General features: G+C 35.1%; 2 protein-coding genes and 1 long non-coding RNA gene across 8 annotated transcripts; all 3 read left to right on the forward strand.

The window, feature by feature from the left end:
• The first annotated feature begins 4,253 nt into the window (after positions 1-4,253).
• On the forward strand, positions 4,254-9,647 carry LOC110812799 (uncharacterized). 2 transcript variants are annotated; one of them, XR_002539365.2, is made up of 4 exons: positions 4,336-4,503; positions 7,928-8,041; positions 8,615-8,956; positions 9,033-9,647. It is a non-coding gene; the product is annotated as an uncharacterized LOC110812799 (long non-coding RNA). The 2 variants fall into 2 exon arrangements; XR_015818398.1 differs by lacking the exons at positions 8,615-8,956; positions 9,033-9,647 and having other exon boundaries at positions 4,254-4,503; positions 7,928-8,514.
• A 654-nt stretch (positions 9,648-10,301) lies between these two features.
• Positions 10,302-12,631, forward strand: LOC110812782 (uncharacterized). The gene is made up of 5 exons (XM_088217775.1): positions 10,302-10,636; positions 11,104-11,174; positions 11,252-11,427; positions 11,885-11,993; positions 12,077-12,631. The coding sequence occupies exons 1-5, from the start codon at positions 10,399-10,401 to the stop codon at positions 12,365-12,367; spliced, it is 885 nt and encodes a 294-aa protein (XP_088073901.1). The 5' UTR covers positions 10,302-10,398; the 3' UTR covers positions 12,368-12,631.
• Positions 12,632-16,046: 3,415 nt separating this feature from the next.
• Positions 16,047-19,242, forward strand: LOC110812808 (stress response NST1-like protein). Of its 5 annotated transcripts, none has more exons than XM_022039663.2 (3): positions 16,047-16,457; positions 17,147-18,818; positions 18,924-19,242. In XM_022039663.2, the coding sequence occupies exon 2, from the start codon at positions 17,171-17,173 to the stop codon at positions 18,770-18,772; it is 1,602 nt and encodes a 533-aa protein (XP_021895355.1). In that variant the 5' UTR covers positions 16,047-16,457; positions 17,147-17,170; the 3' UTR covers positions 18,773-18,818; positions 18,924-19,242. The 5 variants fall into 5 exon arrangements, with proteins under 5 accessions (XP_021895355.1, XP_021895352.1, XP_021895353.1 ...); XM_022039660.2 differs by having other exon boundaries at positions 16,047-16,429; XM_022039661.2 differs by having other exon boundaries at positions 16,048-16,457; positions 17,070-18,818.
• Positions 19,243-22,396: the final 3,154 nt, after the last annotated feature.

The following is a 22,396-nucleotide window of genomic DNA, read 5'->3' on the forward strand; positions in this document are numbered from 1 at the left end:
ACCATAAACTGCTTGAAAAAGGGTTATCTTGATGGATGAAGGATATAAAGTATTGTACCAATATTTCATCCAGGGTAGTATAGTGGTCCAAGTACGAGGTTTCTAATGGCATAGGCAACTGAGATATTGTTCAAGACTCTTATTAATGACTTTTGATTGTCCATTAGTTCGCAGATGATAAGAAGAACTCATCTTGCGTTGAGTGCCAAAGAGCTTGAAAATTTCTTATAAAGACGGTTGATAAAAAAAGGGATCATGATCATTGACCATTAAACAAGGCATGTCGTGTAATATGGCAATTGGCAATGGTGTCTACACATTTTTTAGCGACTATCTTAGCAGTATAAGGATGGCTGAGTGCAGTAAAGTGAGCGAATTTACTAAGATGATTCACCACCACCAAAATTGTACTCTTGCCATGTGACATAGATAATCCTTTAAAAAAATCCATAGCTACCTCCTCCTAAATCTGATTAGGAATGGGTAATGGTTATAAAAGTCTTGCAGGAGATAATGTATCTAACTTGGCCGCTTGACAAATATCACAAGCAGCTATATACTCTCTAATGGATTGATACATGGACGACCAACAGAATTATTGACGAAGTCTTTAGAAAGTATGTTGAACCCCTGAATGTCCCCACTAGGTGAATTATAAAATTCACTTAATAGTTGCTGCATGATGTCTGATTAAGGAGTTATAACAACTAGGTTCTTGAAATAAAAGAGTCGTCTTTTCTTACTATAAGGATTACCTGGATTTTCTGTAGCAAGCTTGTTAATTTGTAACAAATATGGAAGAGTAAAAATAGCTCTGTAAATATTGTCCTATTAGGAAGTCTACAGAATCCATAAAACATCTAGAGTTGGACTAACCTCTTTTTGTGAAAGTGCATCTGCAACATAATTTTCTTTACTAGGTTTGTAGCGAATTTCATAATCATATCCAAACAACTTTGAAACCCATTTATGTTGTTTTGTTATAGAGATTCTTTATTCAAGTAAATATTTCAGGCTGCGTTGATCAGTTTGTATATAGAACTTATGTCCTAACAAATAAGATTGTCACTACTTAACTGCTATAATGATAGTTAACGTTTCTTTAGCATATTTAGACCAAGCTTGCTTAGATACCCCAAGTGCTCGACTCATATATGCAATAGGTTGACTATTTTGAGAGAGAACTGTTCTGATTCCTTCACCTGAAGCATCAATTTTCATGATAAATGGAATGGTGAAGCTAGGTAGAACCAATGTTGGTGTAGATGATAAAGCTTATTTGAACTGTTTAAAAGTATTTTCAGTTTCTTCTGACCATCTAAATTGAATCTTCAAAAAATTAATGAGGGGACGAGCCAAAATTTTGTAATTTCGGACAAATTTTCTGTAGTAGCCCATTAGTCCAAGGAACCCTCGTAGTTCAGTGATGTTGGTTGATCGTCGCCAGGCAACCATTGCTTAAATTTTATTCTGGTCTACTTTCACACCTTGTAGAGTAATGATGTGGCCCAAGTACTCTAATTTATGTTACTTGAATACACATTATTTTCTTTTAACAAAGAACTGATGTTGTCTAAGTATCACCAAGGCCTGTCGTACATGATCAAGATGTAAAACAAAACTAGAACTGTAAATTAGAATGTCATCGAAGAAAACTAACACAAACTTATGCAAGTAACGCTGGAATATGTTATTCATGATGGCCCGAAAGTTGATGGCATATTACAAAATCTAAAGGGCATGACTAAATACTTATAGTGTCCATTATGTGTTTTGAAACCCGTTTTATGAATATCTAGTGGATGCCTTCTAACTTGGTGATAACTCACTATCAGATCGAGCTTGGTAAAATATTGGGCTCCATGTAGTTCATCCAATATATCTTAAACCATGAAAATTGGGAACCGGTCTTTAATTGTAACTGAATTGAGAGCTCGATAATCTGTACAAAACCACTATGTGCCATCTTTTTTCCTTATTAACAAGGCTAGTGATGAGAAAGGGTTGGTACTTGGTATAATCAATTCAAAATCGAGCATTTTATTAACATGCTTCTTAATTTCTATTTTTTAAAAGTGTGCATAACAGTAAGGCCATACATTGATTGGGTTGATGTCTTCACGGATGTTGATATGATGTTCAATTTTTTTTTGCTGGTGGTAGGCCTTTTGGTTACCGAAAAATATCAGCAAAGTCATCCATAATTTTATGTAGTGTCGGTTGTACAGGTATATGGTCAGGTTCTTTATTTATGGTTATGCAGACGGCTAGAAATGAATGCCTCTTCACACATCTCGACCGATGGTTTTGAAAGGGACTCACTATAATATGGGAGAACCAATTCCACAAAGTTGTCGCTGCTGACCATGCCACTAGAATTCCATGGTCATCTTCTTCCAATCACACACAATAGTCCCCAACTTTGCTAACTATTGCACTCTTAACACAAGGTTAATGCCAATCAGTGGTAAAACATATAATGTAAGGTAAAAAAGAATACCTTGTAGATCGACTGACACATTTTTGAGCCGTCTGCTGCACTTCATCGAAGTTCTACTATTATTCTGAACAGAAAAGGATCTGTCGGCACCACCGGTAATCGCATGAGATTAGCAACTCGTTCACTGATAAAGTTATGGGTAGATCCGTTATCGATGAGAACCATGACTTCACAATGCCCGATGGTTGCAATCAGATGCATGATCTAGGCAGTCGACCATTCGGTCAAAGCATGTAAGGAAATCTCGAGTTCATATATTTCCTCGTTGTCAACTTCCCCTTCTTCGCCCTCCAACAACATTAATTGAGGTTTGCGGCAACGGTGGCCAGGCACAAACAATTCACTGCAATTGAAACATAAACCATGTGTGTGCCGTTTCTCTATTTTTTCCCACAAAATACGTTTAGTAGCAGCGATCAAAGAAGCAACGTTTGGAGGAGATAAAGTGGTTAGGATTTGTGGAACTAGTATGGTTTAATAGCCCCAAACTGAGTGGACCAACATTACCGGTCTAACTGCTCTTTCCTCATTCGGACCAGACTAATGGCCTCTTTTACGGTTTTGAGCTTGAACATTCTTATTCATTTAGAGATGTCAGGCTTAAGCCCACCCAGGAAAGTGCCAACAAGAGCCTTTTGGGTCCACTGCAGACTTGATTACCCAATCGTTCAAATTCTTTGTGATACTCGCTGAGTGGGCTAACTTGATGGATCCTGAATAGGGCCTTATCAAAATCTTCACACTCAGTAAGCCCAAATCGAGCCCACATTTCATCAACAAACTTGACTCAATCAATCACCCTTCTTTCTTCCTTCAATGTTCGCTGTAACCACTACCACCACTAGTTAGCCTCTCCTTTCAGGTGGAACGTCGCTATCGATACTTTGTGCTCCTCTGCGGTATTCTGTAACTCGAAAAATTACTCCATTCGATTGGGCCATTCTGTAGGATCTGTACCTGCAAATGTGAAAAAATCAAGCTTAATTAGTCGGGACTCGAACAACGGTCGAGATTCATCAGGTCTTTCGATGCCGCCTCCGTTGTGTGGTTGAATCAGGTTAGGACAGCCTGCTAAATGACTGCTCGACCCTTCTTCGCTCATGGGTAGCGAGTTAGTTAGTCGATGGAGAGTATACTTAATCAGATAGAGCTTTTCGGTGATTTCGGCCTCCATCTAGCTGAAGCTATCTTGAAGACCCCTTACACTAGCTTCTAAATTCTCGATTTTCTCTTTATTGGTAGCCATAGGGATTGCTCTGATATCAATTATTATGGTCTCAGTCAGAACAAAGATTAAAGAAACAATTCCTCTTAAAGTGAGAAAAAGACCTTAATTTGATTCAGTAATTTCAAAATGTTTTCTTCATTATAAGACATGTTTAAATATAAATTAAAGGTAATTGTTTTCTTTCTATTCAAGGAACATGGAATAGAAATAATACAAATGAAATAAAAGAACTACTTGAAATTGCTTAAAACTACTTAAAACTACTTGGAACCGTTTTGTGTTCTGATCCATGTGCACGCCTGTTTGTCGGTTACTTATTGATACTTAGGATTTGGTCTTTGTTTTCTTTGGGACTTTCAAATTGTACCACATTTTCTTTTTGTGAAAGAGCCTTTTAGTTTAAGACAAAAAATCCTTTACAGTGTGTTTGTATAATGGGTAATTAATATGATTGTTTGGGTGGTATTTGGTGGTATATTATTTTTTTATTTTTTCTGCTTTTTTTCAAACCACCAATTCTATAGTTTTTAATGGTTGAATATTTGTTTACTGTTTTACCCTCACAAACATTTGTTAATTCTTCTTTTACCCTTATTTTGTTTTCTTCCCCAAATATTGTTTTCTTTGGCAACGACAAACCCGACCTGCTTCTGTTTTGTCCACCGCAGTCGTTCTCATCTCATTCGAGTCCACTTCCGCTTCCTGAGTCAGCTTCTGCTTGTTGCAATCGTCTCCGTTGGTGTTAGCTCCTTCTCCTATCCTTCTTTCAATCCTGGTGGGTGATGATTTTTTGTTTTTAATAATTAGTTTACTTTATACTGATTTTCTTTCAACTTAAGACGAAAAGAGAAAATGAAGATGATAACTGGTGATGAGTTTTTCATTTTGCTTTTCTTCTTCAACATGTTACTGTTGAACCTATGTTGTTTATTTTTCGTTGTTTATCATCTTTATGAAGAGAATCAGAATTTTTTTAGATAAAAAGAATTAAAATTAAGAAATTAATTAAGTATAAAATAATTAGAAAACCACCAAATTCTTATTGGAAAACAAAATTTTAACCTTGAAGAGCTTCTCTTATTTTTTGCTTCTTTTATAAACCCTAATTTTACTGTTGAACCTTGAAGATGATAAACAGTGTTGTTTATTTTTCGTTGGTCATTAGGGTTTTCATTATGTTGAACCTATTGTAGAAACCCAGCAAACTCATACTTGCATTCTTTTTCGTTGGTCGTTCGAATACGTTTGTTCGAACATTTCTGCATATTCTTTTTCGTTGGTGTGCTTAAGCATTTTCCAGATGGATTGTACCGTTTGTTCTTGGCTGGGATGGGTAAAATAATAAGCAGATGGTTATAACGGGTACCATGAATCATCTATTTCCAGATTTTCTTAGAATGTACTCTATTAGATGGCAGAGAGTATTAGAACACTCTTCTACTTCAGTCTGCATGCTTAGCTCATTAGTTCAATTTTGTTTTTGTTGCTAATCTCTTTTACTTAGCTCATTAATCTAGAGCATTTTTAGCTTATTTTCTTTACTAATGTGTGAGTTATAGTAGAGAGTTTAAATTCATTGAATTCAAGGTTAATTTGTTATTTGATATTTTATTCACATTTGCTTTCTTTAAATCCTGTTTCTGTTCTTTTTGTTTTGAATCTCAAAAAGTTCTGGGGGTCATAGAGTTTGTAGACAGTTTTGAGAGTGCAACTGAGGTTGCTCTTTTTTATATTGGGTCTTATTGTTAATTTTGTTCAAGTGCTTTGCTCTTCACTTTAATGTTGTTGCCCTTTTACAATATAGGTTTCTTAGTTTGTGCTCCTCACTTATTTGCAATTGAGGTTTCTGAATTTCTGTTGCACGTTATAAGTTACTTACTAATCGTAATTACAACTTATTTCATCCTTGGCTTTTCTATCTCTCGTTTATAAATGCCTTCACCATTACAAAACTTTGTATGACTTTTTTTATGGACATAGATGTCTTCAATACTGGTTAGCTTTATATATATATACACACACACACACACACACATATATATACATTTCCGATTCTACAGTATGCTCATTATATTTTATATATATATATATATATGGGTGTATATGTTTGCCATAAACTTAACATGAAACTCTCCCCTATTTAGCTCCATTTCCTGCAGAGTTTTGTTTCAGATTGACTCTCCAATAACATATATATATATATATACTGCTCGGCCAAGTGTATATATTCAATTCTGGGTAAATTAGTAAAGGTAATAATGTAAACAAAGAGTAATAATGTATGATTGTTGACTTTGATTTTGTTGGTAAGTTGGCAAAAAAAGATCAATTACAGGCAATTTATGTGTTTAATTTACTTTTTTAGGGTATGCCATTACTTGGAGAACAACTTTACAAATCTATATATATAGTTGCCTTACATAGCTAGCTACCACAGAGATAGAACAGGTGGCTACTAATTATCTTCAAGCTAATAAGTTAAGCTTTATGGTCTGGCTAGCTTCAAGGTCTGGTTATTGGTCTCAAATTAGAGAAAATTATTAAATTAAGAATGATGTTTTGTGATAATAAAAGTACTAGAATCTATTTAAATTATGAAACCAATAACACGATTTTCTAGTAATTAGAATTTTTATATTTTACTTGAAAGTCATAAATTCAAAACTGACTGAGAATGTAGAACTCGTCACTTATACATGTGTTATGGGTTATGGAAATATTCAGAGCATAACCAGCATCTAATGCTGAATTGAACAAAAAACAAGGACAGCTCTACCTCCATCAACAAAAAAAAAGAGTCCCATTCACGTGGTACCCTCTTGGTACAATGTTAATAATACTTTACTAACTTTTATTTCAAAAAAAAAAAGGAGGATAATTGGTCCTCTTAGTTGTATTTTTTTTCTGTTCCAATATACCTTTTTTCTGTTTCTTTGTTGTTTATTAATAGCTGGAATATTCTTGTTTATTTGATTAAACTAAAGGGAAAATGAGATATGGGATCCTTTGGATTCGTCTTCTTTGTAGAGTAGGTGCGTGTATATGTATGTACGTTATAGAGTGTGTGTGCTGTCTTTGATTAGTCAAGGCACACATGTTGGAGATAGTGTGTTATGGTGGTGCAATATAATTATATAATTTTGTCGTTTGTTTGATATTAATATCATTGTTTGACAATATATAATATCATTATTTAACAAAATCTTGTCGGTGTTGAATTACTATAATGACCTTATAGAAAAGTTATTCTTTTAGGCAATGACCTGTATAGAGTTGGGATTTGAGAAAACTTATTCTTGTTTTTTGTTTCCCCGTAAGGTAGAAAAAATGGATCTTGCGGAACATGTAGCTATTTTAATAGGATACTTTGTCATGCGTGTTGTGATTTTTGTTCATAAAAGGAGAAAGCTTGTGCTTATTCCTGAATTATGACTAGAGAGAAAAAGTTCGAGATAAACTGATGAAAAGTTTGATCTCAAGTGAGTTTTGTTGCACATCATCAGGATGAGAGCTCCAACCTTTATAAATTTACGTCGTTTGCTAGTTATAGATGGTTGACTTAGACACACTGTTTGTGCAACTATTGAGGAACAAGTTACCAAGAAACTTTACTTATTAGGACGCAATGAGAGAAATCGAGTCCTATCTTAGCATTTTCGACAATCCGGAGGGACAAATCTCCATTTCCATGTTGTGCCACGATGTATAGTACAAATGACAGATAAATTTCTTATTCAGCCAGATGAATTACAAGTGCCTTCGGAAATAACTAACAATTCTAGATTTTTTTCATATTTTAAGATAAATATATAAGTTATAATTTTTCATAAATTACAATTATAATTAAGTTTTTTTTTTAAATAAGTATAAGTTTAACTTATTAGAGAATAATTAATTTCTTGATTGTGTTTGTACAATTGACATAATATATATACGTGTGAAAGTGTTTAGAAGTGATGCCCTAAGGTTTCATTTGAGAAAAGATTACCCAACACAAAATGTATTGGCAGCTTATACATTCGATTTGAAATTTACATACAATCTCGCCAAGTGGGAGGGGATTGCATTAGATTCAAGAATATTAAAGCGTGCATTAAATAGACTTGAGAATTAGAAGGTAATAAAAATATATTAAATTTTAATATGTAATGTATAAATTTAAAGAAAAAGTTCTTACTCAATTTATTCATTGTTTATAGGTAAGTTTTACCTCGGAGATGTTGATTTCATGTTGCGGGGGTGAAATAATTACTCTATATAGAGGAGAACGTACCATTTAAGTGAATACTCAAGGAATCCACTAAACAATGCTCGTGAGCTATTTAATATTCGTCATGCTTCTTTACGTAATGCGATTGAACGTGCATTTGGAGTTCTCAAGAAATGTTACCCAATTATTTTAAGTTCTATTGAATCTCATTATCGTCTCAAGGCTCTTAATGACATTATATTTGCTTGTTGCATTTTACATAACTACTTACGGGGAGAGGATCCAAATGATGAACTTTTTGCAGAGGTTGATGAAAAACTTCAACATATTTATCATGATGAACGAAGTCAATATAACATTAGAGATAGTATTGAGAAAACAAGAAGGGGGGAAGCTATTAGATATCATATAGCAGCTTATATGTGGGCTACTTACAATACTTGATTACATTTTGAACCAAATGTGTTGTTTATGATATTTGTATAGTTAATGACTTGTGATATATTTGAATGTGTTAATTGAATAATATAATTTGGAACTTGTATGTTATATGATTATATATGTTGGTTATATCTATTTGTGCTGAATGAAATATGACTACATTAGTATATGATTATATCTATCGATGTTGTATGATATATGATTAGATCTGTTGGTCTTGTGTTATATGTTTTAGAAAATGGCAAGGAGGAAAGATTTGCAGATGGAGGAAACAACACTGTCCATTGGAGAGATTCTATGGATGATGTATTGGTAGACGTTTTTTACGATCAACATATGTTGGGCCGTAGATCTAGTGAGACATTTACCACACAAGCTATTGATTGCATCGTGACTGCACTGAGGAATGTATTTCCAAACACAACTATTGATAAAGAACATATTCACAACCGCATCAAAAATTTAAAAAGACAATGTTTCAAATGGTATGATGTTTTCAAACATGGATTGAGTGATCTGTAATCCGACAATTAAAATATTTGAAGTAGAAAATGAGGTGTGACAGCAATTAATAGAGGTAAATCACCTAGTTTATCACATGTTGGTTGCATTGTTTTGTACGACTTAAATGTTAATATATTCTTTCATCTTAGGTTCAACCGGAAGCAGCTGAATTGAAGAATAAACGTGTGGGGAATTACCACAAAATATTGAAAAGGTATGAAAAGGACAGAACAAATGGGGGTAGTTGTGAGACAACAATTTCCAGTCAATAACAAAGGAAGAGGAGTGGCAATGAACATGCAATGAGCGCCGAAGAGGTTGACCATCAACTTACCCAAAATTTAGGCCTCAATTTCAATTTTGAGGGTATGGATAAGGTGAATGATGCTCAAACGCTAGAAACTCTTACTTCGCAACCCCAACAAGAATCACAACGTTCCTACAAACAAAAGAAATTGAAACGTTTACCTACTATCTCAGAGGAAGATTATCTGGCTTAGCAAGTTGGACTAGTGGCAAAAACAATCATGAAAACTACAACAATCGCACAAACTTGTATTTCAAAAAACCAGTTGTATGAAGAGATTGTTCGTTTGGGTCTCGATCAACAAAAGAAACAGAAGTTTATATGCTTCTTATAAACAAACCAACTATGGTTGTTGCTTTCATGGAATACTCTTTTAAACGTTGTGATTTTTTATTAAGTAGGTTATTTCAATTATCAGTTAATAATTTATATTAAATTTTAATTTTGAATATTAAAACTTATTGATTTATAATATTTAATTTTTAAATAATTAAAATGGAAGTTATTGTTGCTGAAGTGCAAAATTCTAGTATTAGTTATATAAAATTTTTAAAAAATGTGTTGGATATTTAGTATATAATTAAAAAAATAGATATTTAATATAAAACTATGTTATTATGTTTTAATGTTTAATTTATATTAGATTTGTAATTAAAGTGATTTAATAAATATTGTATTTATAATTATTTTAAAATTAATAAAATTTATTTATATAACAAAAATGATAATAAAAAATATTGTATAATAAATAATTTTTTAATTTTTTTTCAACTTATAATTATAAACAAAAAATTTTAGTTTTAAATTAATTTTTTATATTAATTATAAAAAATTATATTTTTATTTTTTATAAAAAAATTATTTTTTAATATTTTTTAAAAAATTATTATCTAAATAATTTTATAAATTAAATAATTTTTTGTTATTATTTTTTATTTAATATTATATATAATAAAATATAAATAAATTATTAATTTAATTAAATATATAATCATATCATTTTATAAATTTAAACGCACAACTATTATTATTATATAATAATACATAATCTTTTAAACATTGTATAAATTTATCATTATTATTCTACCGTATATTAATTACTGATCACAAAAATACTCCATTAACCGAAGCCTATGAACTACAAACTCATGTGAGCACCGCCAAAATACTCCATTAAAATCAAACCAGGAGACGACGAGAGAAACCGAATGAAGATTATTAACGCTTTGCTACAGTCTTCTAACAGGTTTCTTCCGTATTCATCGCCTTCGGCAAGAAGGTTTTGGCTCTCGGGTTTACTCCTAACGCGCTCCAGCAACCTCCATGCCCCTGCTCTCTTTTCTTCTCATTTGCCTCGTTATTCTCCAACACCCACAGCCTCCTTACTTTCTTCTACTTCTCTAACAATTAGGCTTGCTAGCAGCACCTCCTCTGAAGATAATCATGGTAATGAAGATGAAACCCTCGCTTGTGAAGCCTTCTTTTTCTAATTTCTTCAGTATATATGCGTTTATTTTTTTCTTTTTCCTTTGCTTTTTGGGCGGGTCGGTATTGGAGTGAAAATGACGAGAATACGGAAAGGATGAACGGTGAAAAGAGAAGCATATATTTCTTTCATGTTTCGTTTAAAAGATCATTAGGACAAAGCCAAATGGTAGATTTAAGAATGGATTGTTGGTGTTTAGGTGGAATATACTGTTCGACTCATTATGTCGCCCAAGTGTTTGATTAAAATTCTGAGTGATACTCTTCAAAAAGAACTAATGGTTTTTTTTTTTTTTTGTGTGCCGGATAAGGATGTTTCTTTTCTGGGTTTATCAATAGCTGAGTTGTTGCTTCTCTTCTGATAAATATTTATGCATTTCCTTGAGAGCTTTTCTAGACACTATAAAACTGAGGCTGTTGATCTACAGATGAAGCAACATCAAATGAAGAGAAAGAAACCATAGAGGAGTGGGAAGAGGAAGACGAAGCTGAACCGGAGGTAAGATGTTCTGGTTTTCACTTCATTGCAGTTACAAGGTTTGTGCTATTGTTGCTGTTAGTTTTTCTTAAATATAGATTGGTGATGGAGGGGATGGTGGTGGAGTTGTATTGCAAGGTGTCCCTTGGGGCGAACGGGTTCTGTTCATTGCCAACGAGGTCTTGTTGCAGTTTGGTGATGACATGAAAATCTATGCATTCAAAGCTACTCCCCGTGGATATATTTATGTGAGACTTGACAAATTGTCAAATGAGTAAGTTTTCTAAAACTCTTCAACATTTGTATTATGATTTAATTTCATAGTAAACAAAAAAAAAAAAATGTTTTAGAGCTTGAAAATATTTAAGTTTGAAGTCAGCACAAACTTAAACCTTACAAGCTCGCCAAGCTACCTCCATTGACTATCCGATAACTGTTGCAAGTTCATCAATTACCAGGCTCCCTTTCACTAAAAATTAAGCTAAGCTCGAAACACTCTTGAAAATTATTTTCATTTTTCTACAAGAACAAAAGCCTTTTCTCTTAGGAAGAATGGCGATCAGATTAGATTTCACTTACAATGTTGCAGAAGTTCTATTGGCTTGGGGGATAAAATCTGGAGTTATATTCATTTCCATGTGTATATGTATAGTGGCGTGTTTGTGCATCTGAATCTGTGTAACTTGGTTATCTGCTGTTGTTGTAATTAAATTCCAATCTCCTGTAATCAGATATGAATGTCCCAGTGTGGATGAACTTGAAAGATATAGTGTGGAGTACAAGAAAAGATTAGATGAAGTTGGAGCACTTGGAGAAATACCTGATGATTTGGGTCTTGAGGTAATAAATGGTTGGTTGTTCTTAGCTGCTGTTTTTGTTACATGACTTGTAGAATCTAAAGAAGATGTTTTTGGTTGGATTAGGTATCGACTCCTGGTGCAGAAAGGATATTGAAGATACCAGATGACTTGTGTCGGTTTAAAGACATGCCATTGAGAGTATGTTATGTAGAAGATTCTGCAGAAAAGAATGGAATTTTCATGCTGGAATCTTTAGACAGAGAAGCAGAGGAGTGCGTCTGGAAGTTGGCAGATGCAAAGGAAAACAGAGATCCACAAAGCAAAGGTAGACCTTTAAGCCGCAAGCAGAAGGAATGGAGATTGAGGCTGCCATTTTTGGTGCATCAGAAGATAACTCTGTACCTTGATTACTAAATAATGATGCAGAGTTGTTGTCTTCATGTAAGTTGAGCTGATTGAAATGCATGATTTGTTGTAACTACATTCCCAATCAACATCAAAAGCTAACCTTAAAAAAGTTTATAAGCTCTAGCAGGACATATAAATTCTAACAAAATTTTTGTTTTTGTTTTTTTTTTTTCTGAAATATCATTTTGATTATGCTAAATATACATATAGCTGTCCCCAGTTTCTATTTGAAGATACCATTTTTAATATATTATATTATGTATTTGGGTATTTTACTATATTATATTTTTGTATTTTTTGTGAATATCTTTAATCAAAGAGAAGGTGATAATAATATAAATTTTGTTATTGTTGAATTTTAAGTTTTGTTGTTTTAATTCTTTTGTTGCTTAAGGATGTACTTAATATGAAGGCTTCTTGTAATTGAATTTTTCCTCTCAGAAAATCAACTCAAAGCAACTTTAAAATAAATAAGTTAGACTTGAATCTTTACTTCATTTGTTTCCTAAAAGCTTTTCTTTTCTTTCTCCTTCATGTGCATTACAAAATGTGTACATATATATATATATATATATTGTAGCACCCGGAAAGGAGGGGAAAAAAAAAAAAAAAAAAAAAAAAAAGGCGGCCACGTCAGCAGCCACGTCAGCAGGCCCGGTCAGCAGTCCCGGCCAACCAGGGCCTGCCACGTGGCAAGACCGCGTCACTCCAAAAGGAGCCACGTTGGCGATCCGCGTGGGTGCGATCCGACGGCCCAGATCAATCGCGCGATCGGACGGCCCAGATTCAATCGCACGGACGGCCCAGATTCAATCAAAAACGAACGGCCCAGATTAAAACGAAATGAACGGCTGTGATCAAAAGGCAAGGGGTTATAAATAGAACCCCCACACCAGACCACAAACCCTAGCCGCCAGCCGCTCGCCGGAGAAGACGAACCAGAGGCCGACCGCCGCCACCCGCCGCCACTCGCCGCCGCACCGGGGAAATTTCCGACCGCCGATCGAGGTAAATTTCATACTCCCGACTCGTTTTTCCCCACTGATTCCTCCTATGGCCAAATCGAAGCTGAAATCCCGGCCAAACGGCCGGAATACGCGGCCGAAGCCCAGCGGCGCCGCCGCGCCCCCTCTCGGTTTTTGCCTCCGACGAGGCCCTTCCCGGCCTCCGTTCGATGCAATTTTTATATCACCGTGATCACCATTCTTTTCTCTACAGGTTGACCGGAGCCGAATCACCAAAACACAAACCTCGCCGGAGAGCCGCCGCACCCGAGAGCGCCGCCGCCGGTAAGCTCCGTTTTTCCGTGATTTTTTGGCCCCCCGAGGGCCCTAGGGTTGTTTTCTGACAAGGACCAATGCGAGTGTGGCCGAATTCGGCCGAAAACGGCCGAAAACAGCCAACCCGAGGCGACTCGCCGCTGCCAGCGACGGCGCCGTCGCCGGAGCACGGCGGAGCCGCCGTGCCGGAGTTGCGATTTGGGCTGAAAGAGGCCCTGGGCCTAATTTGGATTTTTTTTGGAACACGTGCAGGTACTGTTAGTGTGTTTCAGTTTCCCGGGAAAAAATTCAGGGAAAATTAGGGACGGCCTGCAGGCGCACTGTGAATCGTATTCGGATCTCGAAAACAAGTAAGGACCCCTCACCCTATTTCCTATCACGGTATTAAAGTTCAAAATGATAAAACGGTATTTCTTGAATTAACGAATGTGTGAAATTGCTTAAGGTAGCTAATGGAGCCCGAGTCTAGTGTGATTGGTGATTTACTGTTATTTGGCCTGTTTACAGCTTTAAATGCAAAATGAGGTTTGATGTGTTCATTTTACAGATTTGTGTGCATATACTACGTTTTTATTAATCATGGGTTGAATGACTGAAAAACTGATACTGTATGTTGTCTGTTTGGCATGAATTACTGTTTGCTTGTTTGTATTGTGAATTGATGATGCTGACTGAGGAAAAGGAAAATGAAAGATTGTGTGGACTGATAATTGTATTATGGGGGTCAGCCTGACTAGATATCCTGGGAGATGGTGGACGGACCGGGTCCGTAGGGAACCCTACCGGGATTGTGGTCTCACATACCGGACGGGGTATGGAGATCTTATGGTTTTGGCGCCCATACCGGACGGGGTATGGGGACGGCCCGTTTCACCCTCATACCGGACGGGGTATTGAGGTTTATGGTTTTGGCGCCCATACCGGACAGGGTATGGGGACGGCCCGTTTCACCCTCATACCGGACGGGGTATTGAGGTTCATGGTTTTGGCGCCCATACCGGACGGGGTATGGGGACGGCCCTGGAAACTGATTATGAATGTTAAAGGTTAACGGGTAGCGGAACCCCTATGGACCCCCACGGATACTAGTAGGTTGGTAAATGAGAAAAAGATATGTTGTACAATGATTGAATTACAAGAGGCGTGATAAGTGTTATGTTTTACAGCTTATATTATTCCATGATTATGATAATGTTATTGTTTTTCTTATATTGTTTTCATAAATTCCACCGAGGTAAGTGGATGGTAAAGGTTTTATCATAAATAAAAGGATTTGTTGTAAATTATGCTCCATTGGTTTTTTTGTGTTTTTCTACCCACCTTTACCTCCGTGACGGTGAGATATCGTGATGTTCTTACTGGGCTAGTGTAGCTCACTCCTTAATTAACCATTTCAGATCAGGAAGACATGGTTCCCGAGCCCGTTCCGCAGGAGGACGACGAAGGGGATGCCTAGAGACTCTGTAGTCATACGCATAGCTTTATTTTCGAGTTTCTTTCTTAGTTAGTTTAATCTTTTATATTTTAAGTACGTTTTTTGGTTTTTCGTGTAAGGGATGTTAACTGAAATTTTGATCTCGCTTCCGCATTCGATATATTTACATACTCATTTCTTTTTAATATTTCCGGGGTTGTTACATATATATATAAAGTTTTTTTCTTCACGTGCATTGCGAGAAGCATATATATATATATATATATATAAAGTGGTGAAATATAAGATAGAGACAGAATATTAGGTTAGGATAAAACTATAATAGGAAGTTGAATATGATATTATGTTAAGTTCTGTTTTGAAATTATTATGGTGTTAGAAAAAATTGACCGATCCTTAATATTTAATTAATGTCAGATTATATTTCTTAACAAGTGTAAATTTTAAAATTAGAGACACAAGTAGCAGATAAAAAATAGTATTTCGTATAACATGAAATTTTGTCTATTAAAATTCTTATCCGAACTATTTTATAATGTATCTAAAAAGGAAGAAGAATAATTTTATAGATAAAACTTTTTTTTTTTAAAGAAATTTTTTGAAGAAAAGTATATTATATAAGGTATTAAACTTATATCATTTGTATTTCGAGATTAAGAGGGATATTTGTTACAAACTATAAGGGATCAATAATCTTTTTATTAAAAAAAAAGTAACAAAGGAATTATTAATCTTTCTAACTTAATTTAATAGATTTGTAAACAGAAAATAAGTGTTAATCAAACTTTAAAAATTTATTGGTAGTTATCTGCAAAGATAAATATAAAGGTATCCATTTGCAGTTCTAGAAAAGAAAATGTATTCATTTCATGGTTAGAATCTGTAATAAGCAAAACAAATCCTGAAAGGTTAATTCCATTAATGTTTATATGGTAGAAAATCTGCAATCTTTATTTCAAGAGTTGAAGAAAAAATGACGTTTGGTGGAAGGAGAAAAGGCTTAGAAAATGCAACTGCATACATTGAATTTGAGAGAATGAAAAAAGAAAAAACGTTAAAAAAACTTGCCTGAATTGAAAATAAAAATAAAAGTAAAGAAGTTGAATTTGGCAGAAAAGAGTAGAAAATCTCCACCCGTTACTCTCTGTGTCCATTAGTACCCACCAAAATCACTAACTCGCTCACCATACATGGCAAAATCATTTTCTTGGTTGAGCAGAAATGGTAGACAGAGCGTATGATTTCTTTCTATTACAGAGAGGATATGGAATCATAAAGTGAGATGAGCCATTTAATTTAGAGGGAAGGAGACGACGACCGGGGATGATGATGATGATAAGAAGAGGAACCCATGTGAGTTTATCATGAATTTTTGTTCAGGGTGAGAAAAATATATCTTCCTTCTGCTTTTTAAGGGCTATTAGCTTTCATTTATCTCCATTCTTGACGCTTATCTGTGTAGTTCAATTTCCAGTTTATGCATTGGAGTTCTCCGATCATAATATTTACAAAAAGCTACCAACTTTGAACTTGGTAATTCTTATTTGTAAAATTTTCATTGTTTCTGCGCCAATCCCCTTCCCCCCTTTTTACAGTTGCCCTATCAAATAATATTACAATATATATGTGTGTATAAACTTAATTGGGGAACCTACTAACTGGCTATTCTTTTCCATTCATGCTGTGATTGTGCTTGTTTAGATGATTGTGTTGTTTGGTTTAATGTTGTTTTATATGTTGAGGATTGATTTTGAACTTATGGGAACTTTTGGGTTTAAAGTTTGAAACTAGGTATCGCCATGATAACATGCCATGGTTCATTATGTACTCGTTAAATTAGGTGAAGAAATTGTTTGAGTAAAATGTAATGTTTGTACTCTCTGTTACAATTGTTCTTTTTTTTTTTTGGCTCTTCTAAAGCATAAATGAATATAACAACTATGGTTTTGATTAGAAAGAGTAGTTGTGATTTTCCTCTCTTGTCTGATTTCAGTGGGAACTCCACCATCTAGCAGTTTTCCTAATTGGAGAACTCGATATTAGTGCATCTATTTAATTTATTCCTTTTAGACACTCCAAGAGCTTGCAGAGGGGATGTTTCCTAACTTAAATATGGGAGAGGATGTCAATTTTTTGCAACGATGGGACTTTCGAAGGAGAGACAGTGACTTTGATTCGGATAACTCGTCAAGTTCAAGTGATGGATCGGTTCTCAAGAAGCATAAACTAGTTTCCAGCTTTATTTCACTTGATAATGACACCAGTAATGCAAGTAGACTTGAGGAAAAGCAAGACAAAAGCCCTGATAATGGAGATCAAATCAAAGTAGATAAAGCTAAAGTGCCAAAAATCAGGAAGAGTAAAAAGGATACCTTAGCTAATAATCAACCAACGAGAGATTTTGACGAAGAACCAAAGGTAAACAAGGGTAGAACCAGCACTTGTGAGCATACTGCAGTGGATGGTGTTAAAAGCTTTATGGAGTCCTTGGTAGAAGACCTTAAAGTTGCAAGAGAAAATCTATTTAAATGGATGAGAGAAGAACTGGGTTCAGATGATGCAGATGTGCAGCCTCTAAGGACGAAAAAACGCAATACTACAAGGAAGAGAGTCCAGCCACAACACCCAAAAAAATCAAACAGAAGTGTTGGGACACAACAAAGAGGAAAAAAGAAGAATGTGAAAGTTGATAACAAAAATGTCCAAGTGGAAGACCAGAATAAGATTCAGGAGACTGTCCATGTGCAACAGCTGAACAACATTGGGGAAAACGTTGGCAAGCAAGATGAAAACAAGTCTGAAAACGAGATGAGAAGTCAAGCTGGATCCACAATCTTTAAAAGCAGTAAGGCAACTCATTCGGGTAATCACTGTCAAGCACTGGGAGATGTAGCTGCCTATGGCAAATTGATGAGCAAATCTCTTGTATCTGTAGAAAAGGAGAAAGGAAAGAAGCTGGCATCATCTACCTACTCAACTTTTCATCATGCAAATGTCCAAGCACAACAACAGAAGAGCATTGTATTGGGCATAAGAGCTCCAAGTTACAAAAATGAAGGCTTGGGGAAGTCTGTTGAGGGAATAGTATTTGCAGATGATGTTGATCGTGACCAAGTAACTGGAAAGAGCAAAGGAGATCACTTGGGACTACCTATTGAGCCAAAATTTTCCTTCAATCCCTCCTGCCAAGTTGCTTCTTCAATGTACTTAACCTTACCCACCATATTAAGTGAGTCCAGTGTGACAAGCCACAAACCTGATGAATTTTCATGCGATTATATCCAATCGCTAGTAGCTGGCCACAGAGCGTGTGTCAACTCAGAAAGATTAGACCATTCAGCTTCTTATCCTCGGTACCTCCCCGTCCCACAACGAGAGGAAATGATTGGCAGCTTTGCTGAAATGAATTCCAGAAACATTAGTTTGTATGATCAAACCAGTTGTATGACAACTGGATACCCAGGCCCTCTTCATGGTGTAAATGGAGGATTTAGAATTCCAAGCCAAGTCTACACTGAAGATCTACAGCTCGAGAATAGGAACAAAATGGGACAAAGGATCAATGGAGGTGCTCTAGTGCATTCTGGAGGGAGCTATGCTTTAGCAGACCAGTATGTTGCTCCCAAACTTATTAGTTATCCGAATCTTAAACCTCCAACAACAAATGGTAACGACAGCAGTCTATTCCTGGACTAGTTTAACAAAGGCGAATATTGAAATTGAATCAAGCCTCTTCAATAAAGTACGCTTGTGTCAGATCTTGATTTTCTCTTCTTCAAAAACTTGGATTGAAATTCTTCACTGATACTTTTTTTTTTCTTTTAATCTCTTGTGTTTTGGTTTTCAGTTATGGAAAGAGAAGAAAGTGAAGGCTCTCCAAATTCTGTCGCCAAAATTTTGAAGGAAATGTTGAAAAAGATAGTAAGTTCTTTGAACCAGGAAATCAGTTACGAAGGATGTATAAAATGCAGAATAATGTGGGTGGAAATTCTCTTTGACTTATACAATTTTCGTAAAGCATTTGAACTTAGTTTTTCTTGCTCTATTTGATTCATGTATGAAGCCACCGGGAAAAACAATGAAAACCAAAATACATTGTTTTCCATTTGACAGTTGCTATGAAGGCGCCACAGAATTATTTGATTCGTATTATTTATTTTGTTCAATTCACCTAGTTTTATAAGTATCTCCCATATATATAGTTGGCAGTGTATCGATTCATTTTCGAAATATATGGATGGATGTATTTTTTAAACTTGCTACCTTCTACCGTGTCATAACTTTTAAACTAAAGAAAATCGTTTATTAAGAATTATTATGGATTTAATTTTTTTGATTAACATTCTAAGAAAAAAAAAATTACAATCTTCATGGTCAGTACATGGATATTCTAGGTAGATTTTATCGTTTCATAATTTTTATAATAATTAAAAATGTCAATTAGGAAATTACAGATTTTATAATTTATACTTTATTTATTTATTTTAAAATTTATACTGTAAAATTATGAATTGAAAGAAAAATAAAAGGATAAATAATATTGATATAGATAACAATTGAGTAAGCGATGGAGAGAACACCGTGCCTCGTTCTAAGATATGCTGAGTAAAATGGTGGTAATCTTTAAAGAAATTATTCCGATACTTAATTTTATTTAAATTTAAAAAGAAAATAATAATAAAATTATATTTAAATATTTTTCGCTAATCAATTTATGATGCATTTGCAAGGTAAATCCTATTTCATTATGTGGAAAAAGTAATCTTAATAAATGTCATTCAAACAAAAAAATTTCCTACAACACCCAAATTATTGTGATTGGACCAAAGAAAATGTCAAAACCTATCTAAAAGAGTGAAAAACCTCATCCAATACCAACACCATATCACTTGGCAGCCATAAGAGTTATGGTTTTTGTTACCAATATTTTTCCTTTTATACTTCAAATTATTTCTCAGTTAGTTTACTACTCGTAACTCTTAATTTGTTATATGCCGAAGAAAAATGACATACACCACATACAAAAAGACTTATATTCAGATGAAGTCTTAAAATATTTTTTTGATCATTAAATTTTTGCATATTTTTTCTTTTGAGAGTACAATATGAGCTTAAATAGGATATTACTAAACCCATACAAAAAATCATTAAAATATAAATAGATTATACCATTTTGTGTGAATTTTGTAAGGTTCCAAGGACTTTGTTTATGGTTGAGAACCTTAAATAAAATATTGTATTGAGCATACACCTCATGCATTATTTTAATGCTTTGTTTTATAGTATATTAGTCTAGTAATGAAAAGGGTTGAAGATCCATAAAACTAGTACACAAATTGCAATACTACCCTAATGAAGAAGAAAGAACAATTGTTGAAATAATAACAACTGATGAGACCAAAGAAGAGCTTGAAGCTATAAGAAATTACATAAAAGATGAGGCCCCTAAAACTATAGTTGTTGATGAGGTTGTTAGCAAAAATGAAGGGCCCATACGAAAGTGACAAAAGAAAAGAGAACATAGCATACTGAGAAGATATTGATATATATGTAATGCACAAATTAATTTAATTGTATAAATATAATTTTTTAAATTTTAATTTAGTGTAAAAATAAAGGAAATGTGATGGAGGATGAAATTGAAAATAATTTTAGAAAAAAATGTGAAATTTTTGGTTCTGCGGATATTTTTGAAAGAAAAATCGGAAATCAATGGTCAAAATATAATTTAAAAAAGTTTTGCCACGTATGATGCCCGATTAGCAGCCCCGACGAAGCAGAACGCGCCGCGTGGTAACGGATGCTGACGCGATGCCACACGGGCGATCCGCGTGCCCGCGATCGAATGACCCAGATTTGTTCCTGCGCACACGGATGGCCTGGATGCATTTCTTTCCCAAACACGATCGGACGGTTCAAGATTAGATCGCGATGAACGGTTCAGATTAGATCGTGATGAACGGTCCAAATTCACTGCCTATTTAATCGCGATCGGACAGTCAAGTTTAAACGCGATGGACGACCCAGATTAGATGAGAACTGATATAAATAACTCTCTTTACACTAAACTCTAACCCTAGTCGCCAGACACCCTCATCGAAGAAAAAGACCCAGCCACTGGAAAGGAGAGCCGTCGCTACACGCCGCTGCACTAGAGCCCTTTCTGACTACCAAAAGAGGTAAAAAAAATTTTTTTTGCTCGGAACTAAATTTTAAACACCCCTATGGCTAAATTAGAGGAAAAGGAACAGCTGATTGACCGAAAACTACGGGCAAAAGCTGGCGACGCCGCCACGGAGAATTTCACAAAACGCCTCTGATGTGGCCCTTCCTAATTCCTATTATGCGTAATGTTTCCACCGTTGTGATCACCGTTTCCTTCTCTATAGGTTGACCAGAGCAAAACACCCAACTGCAACGTGGGCTGGAGGGGCCGTCGCACTGGAGGGCCCCGCCGCTGGTGAGTTTTAGGTTTATATATTTTTTTTGCCAACCGAGACCCCTTAACGTATTTTTTCGTAAGAATTGATACAAAATTGACTGAATTCGGCCAAAAACAATCGACTGGAGGTAGACCGCCGACGCGAACAGCGGCGCCTTGCCAGAGCACGGCGGAGCCACCGTGCCAGAATTTTGAAATAGGCCAAAGTGGGCCCTGACACTGTTTTTGGATTTTTTGGGATATTTGTAGGTACTTGTAGCACGTTTAAATTTTCGAAGAAAAATTTAGGGAACTCTGGGACTGCTAGTAGCCGCAGTCAACAGCTTAGCCTTTTAGGCATCAAATTGAGTAAGAATCTCTTATCCTATTCTCTGTTATAGAATTAAAGTCTAAATAAATAATAATATAGTATTTTGTGTAATTTAGAAAATATTTATAATTAATTACGGATTACTATAGTTTAAATGTATGATAGTACTTTATTGATCGATTTTATACTTTTGAATACATGTATTGTTTGATTTATGTGATTACGATTGAATTGGAAAATGGAAACTAAAGAAAAACGAGAAATTGTGTGATTAAGTAAATAGATGAAACGACAACCTTACTGGATATCTTGGAAGATGATGAACGGACCGGGTACAATAGAGAACCTTACTATAAATGTTGTCTCGTACTGGACGGGGTATCGAGACTTGATAATTTGGCGCTCATATCAGACAGGGTATGAGGACGGCTCGTTTCGCCCTCATACCGAACGAAGTATCGAGGTTTAATAATTTGACGCTCATATCGAACGAGGTATGAGAATGGCCCGTAATTGAGAATTTTAAAGGAAAAGGGTTCATGCATAGTAGTGACATCCCTATGAACCC

The sequence above is a fragment of the Carica papaya genome, chromosome 4 (assembly GCF_054855325.1).
Source record: "Carica papaya isolate Zhongbai chromosome 4, ASM5485532v1, whole genome shotgun sequence".
Lineage (NCBI taxonomy): Eukaryota > Viridiplantae > Streptophyta > Magnoliopsida > Brassicales > Caricaceae > Carica > Carica papaya.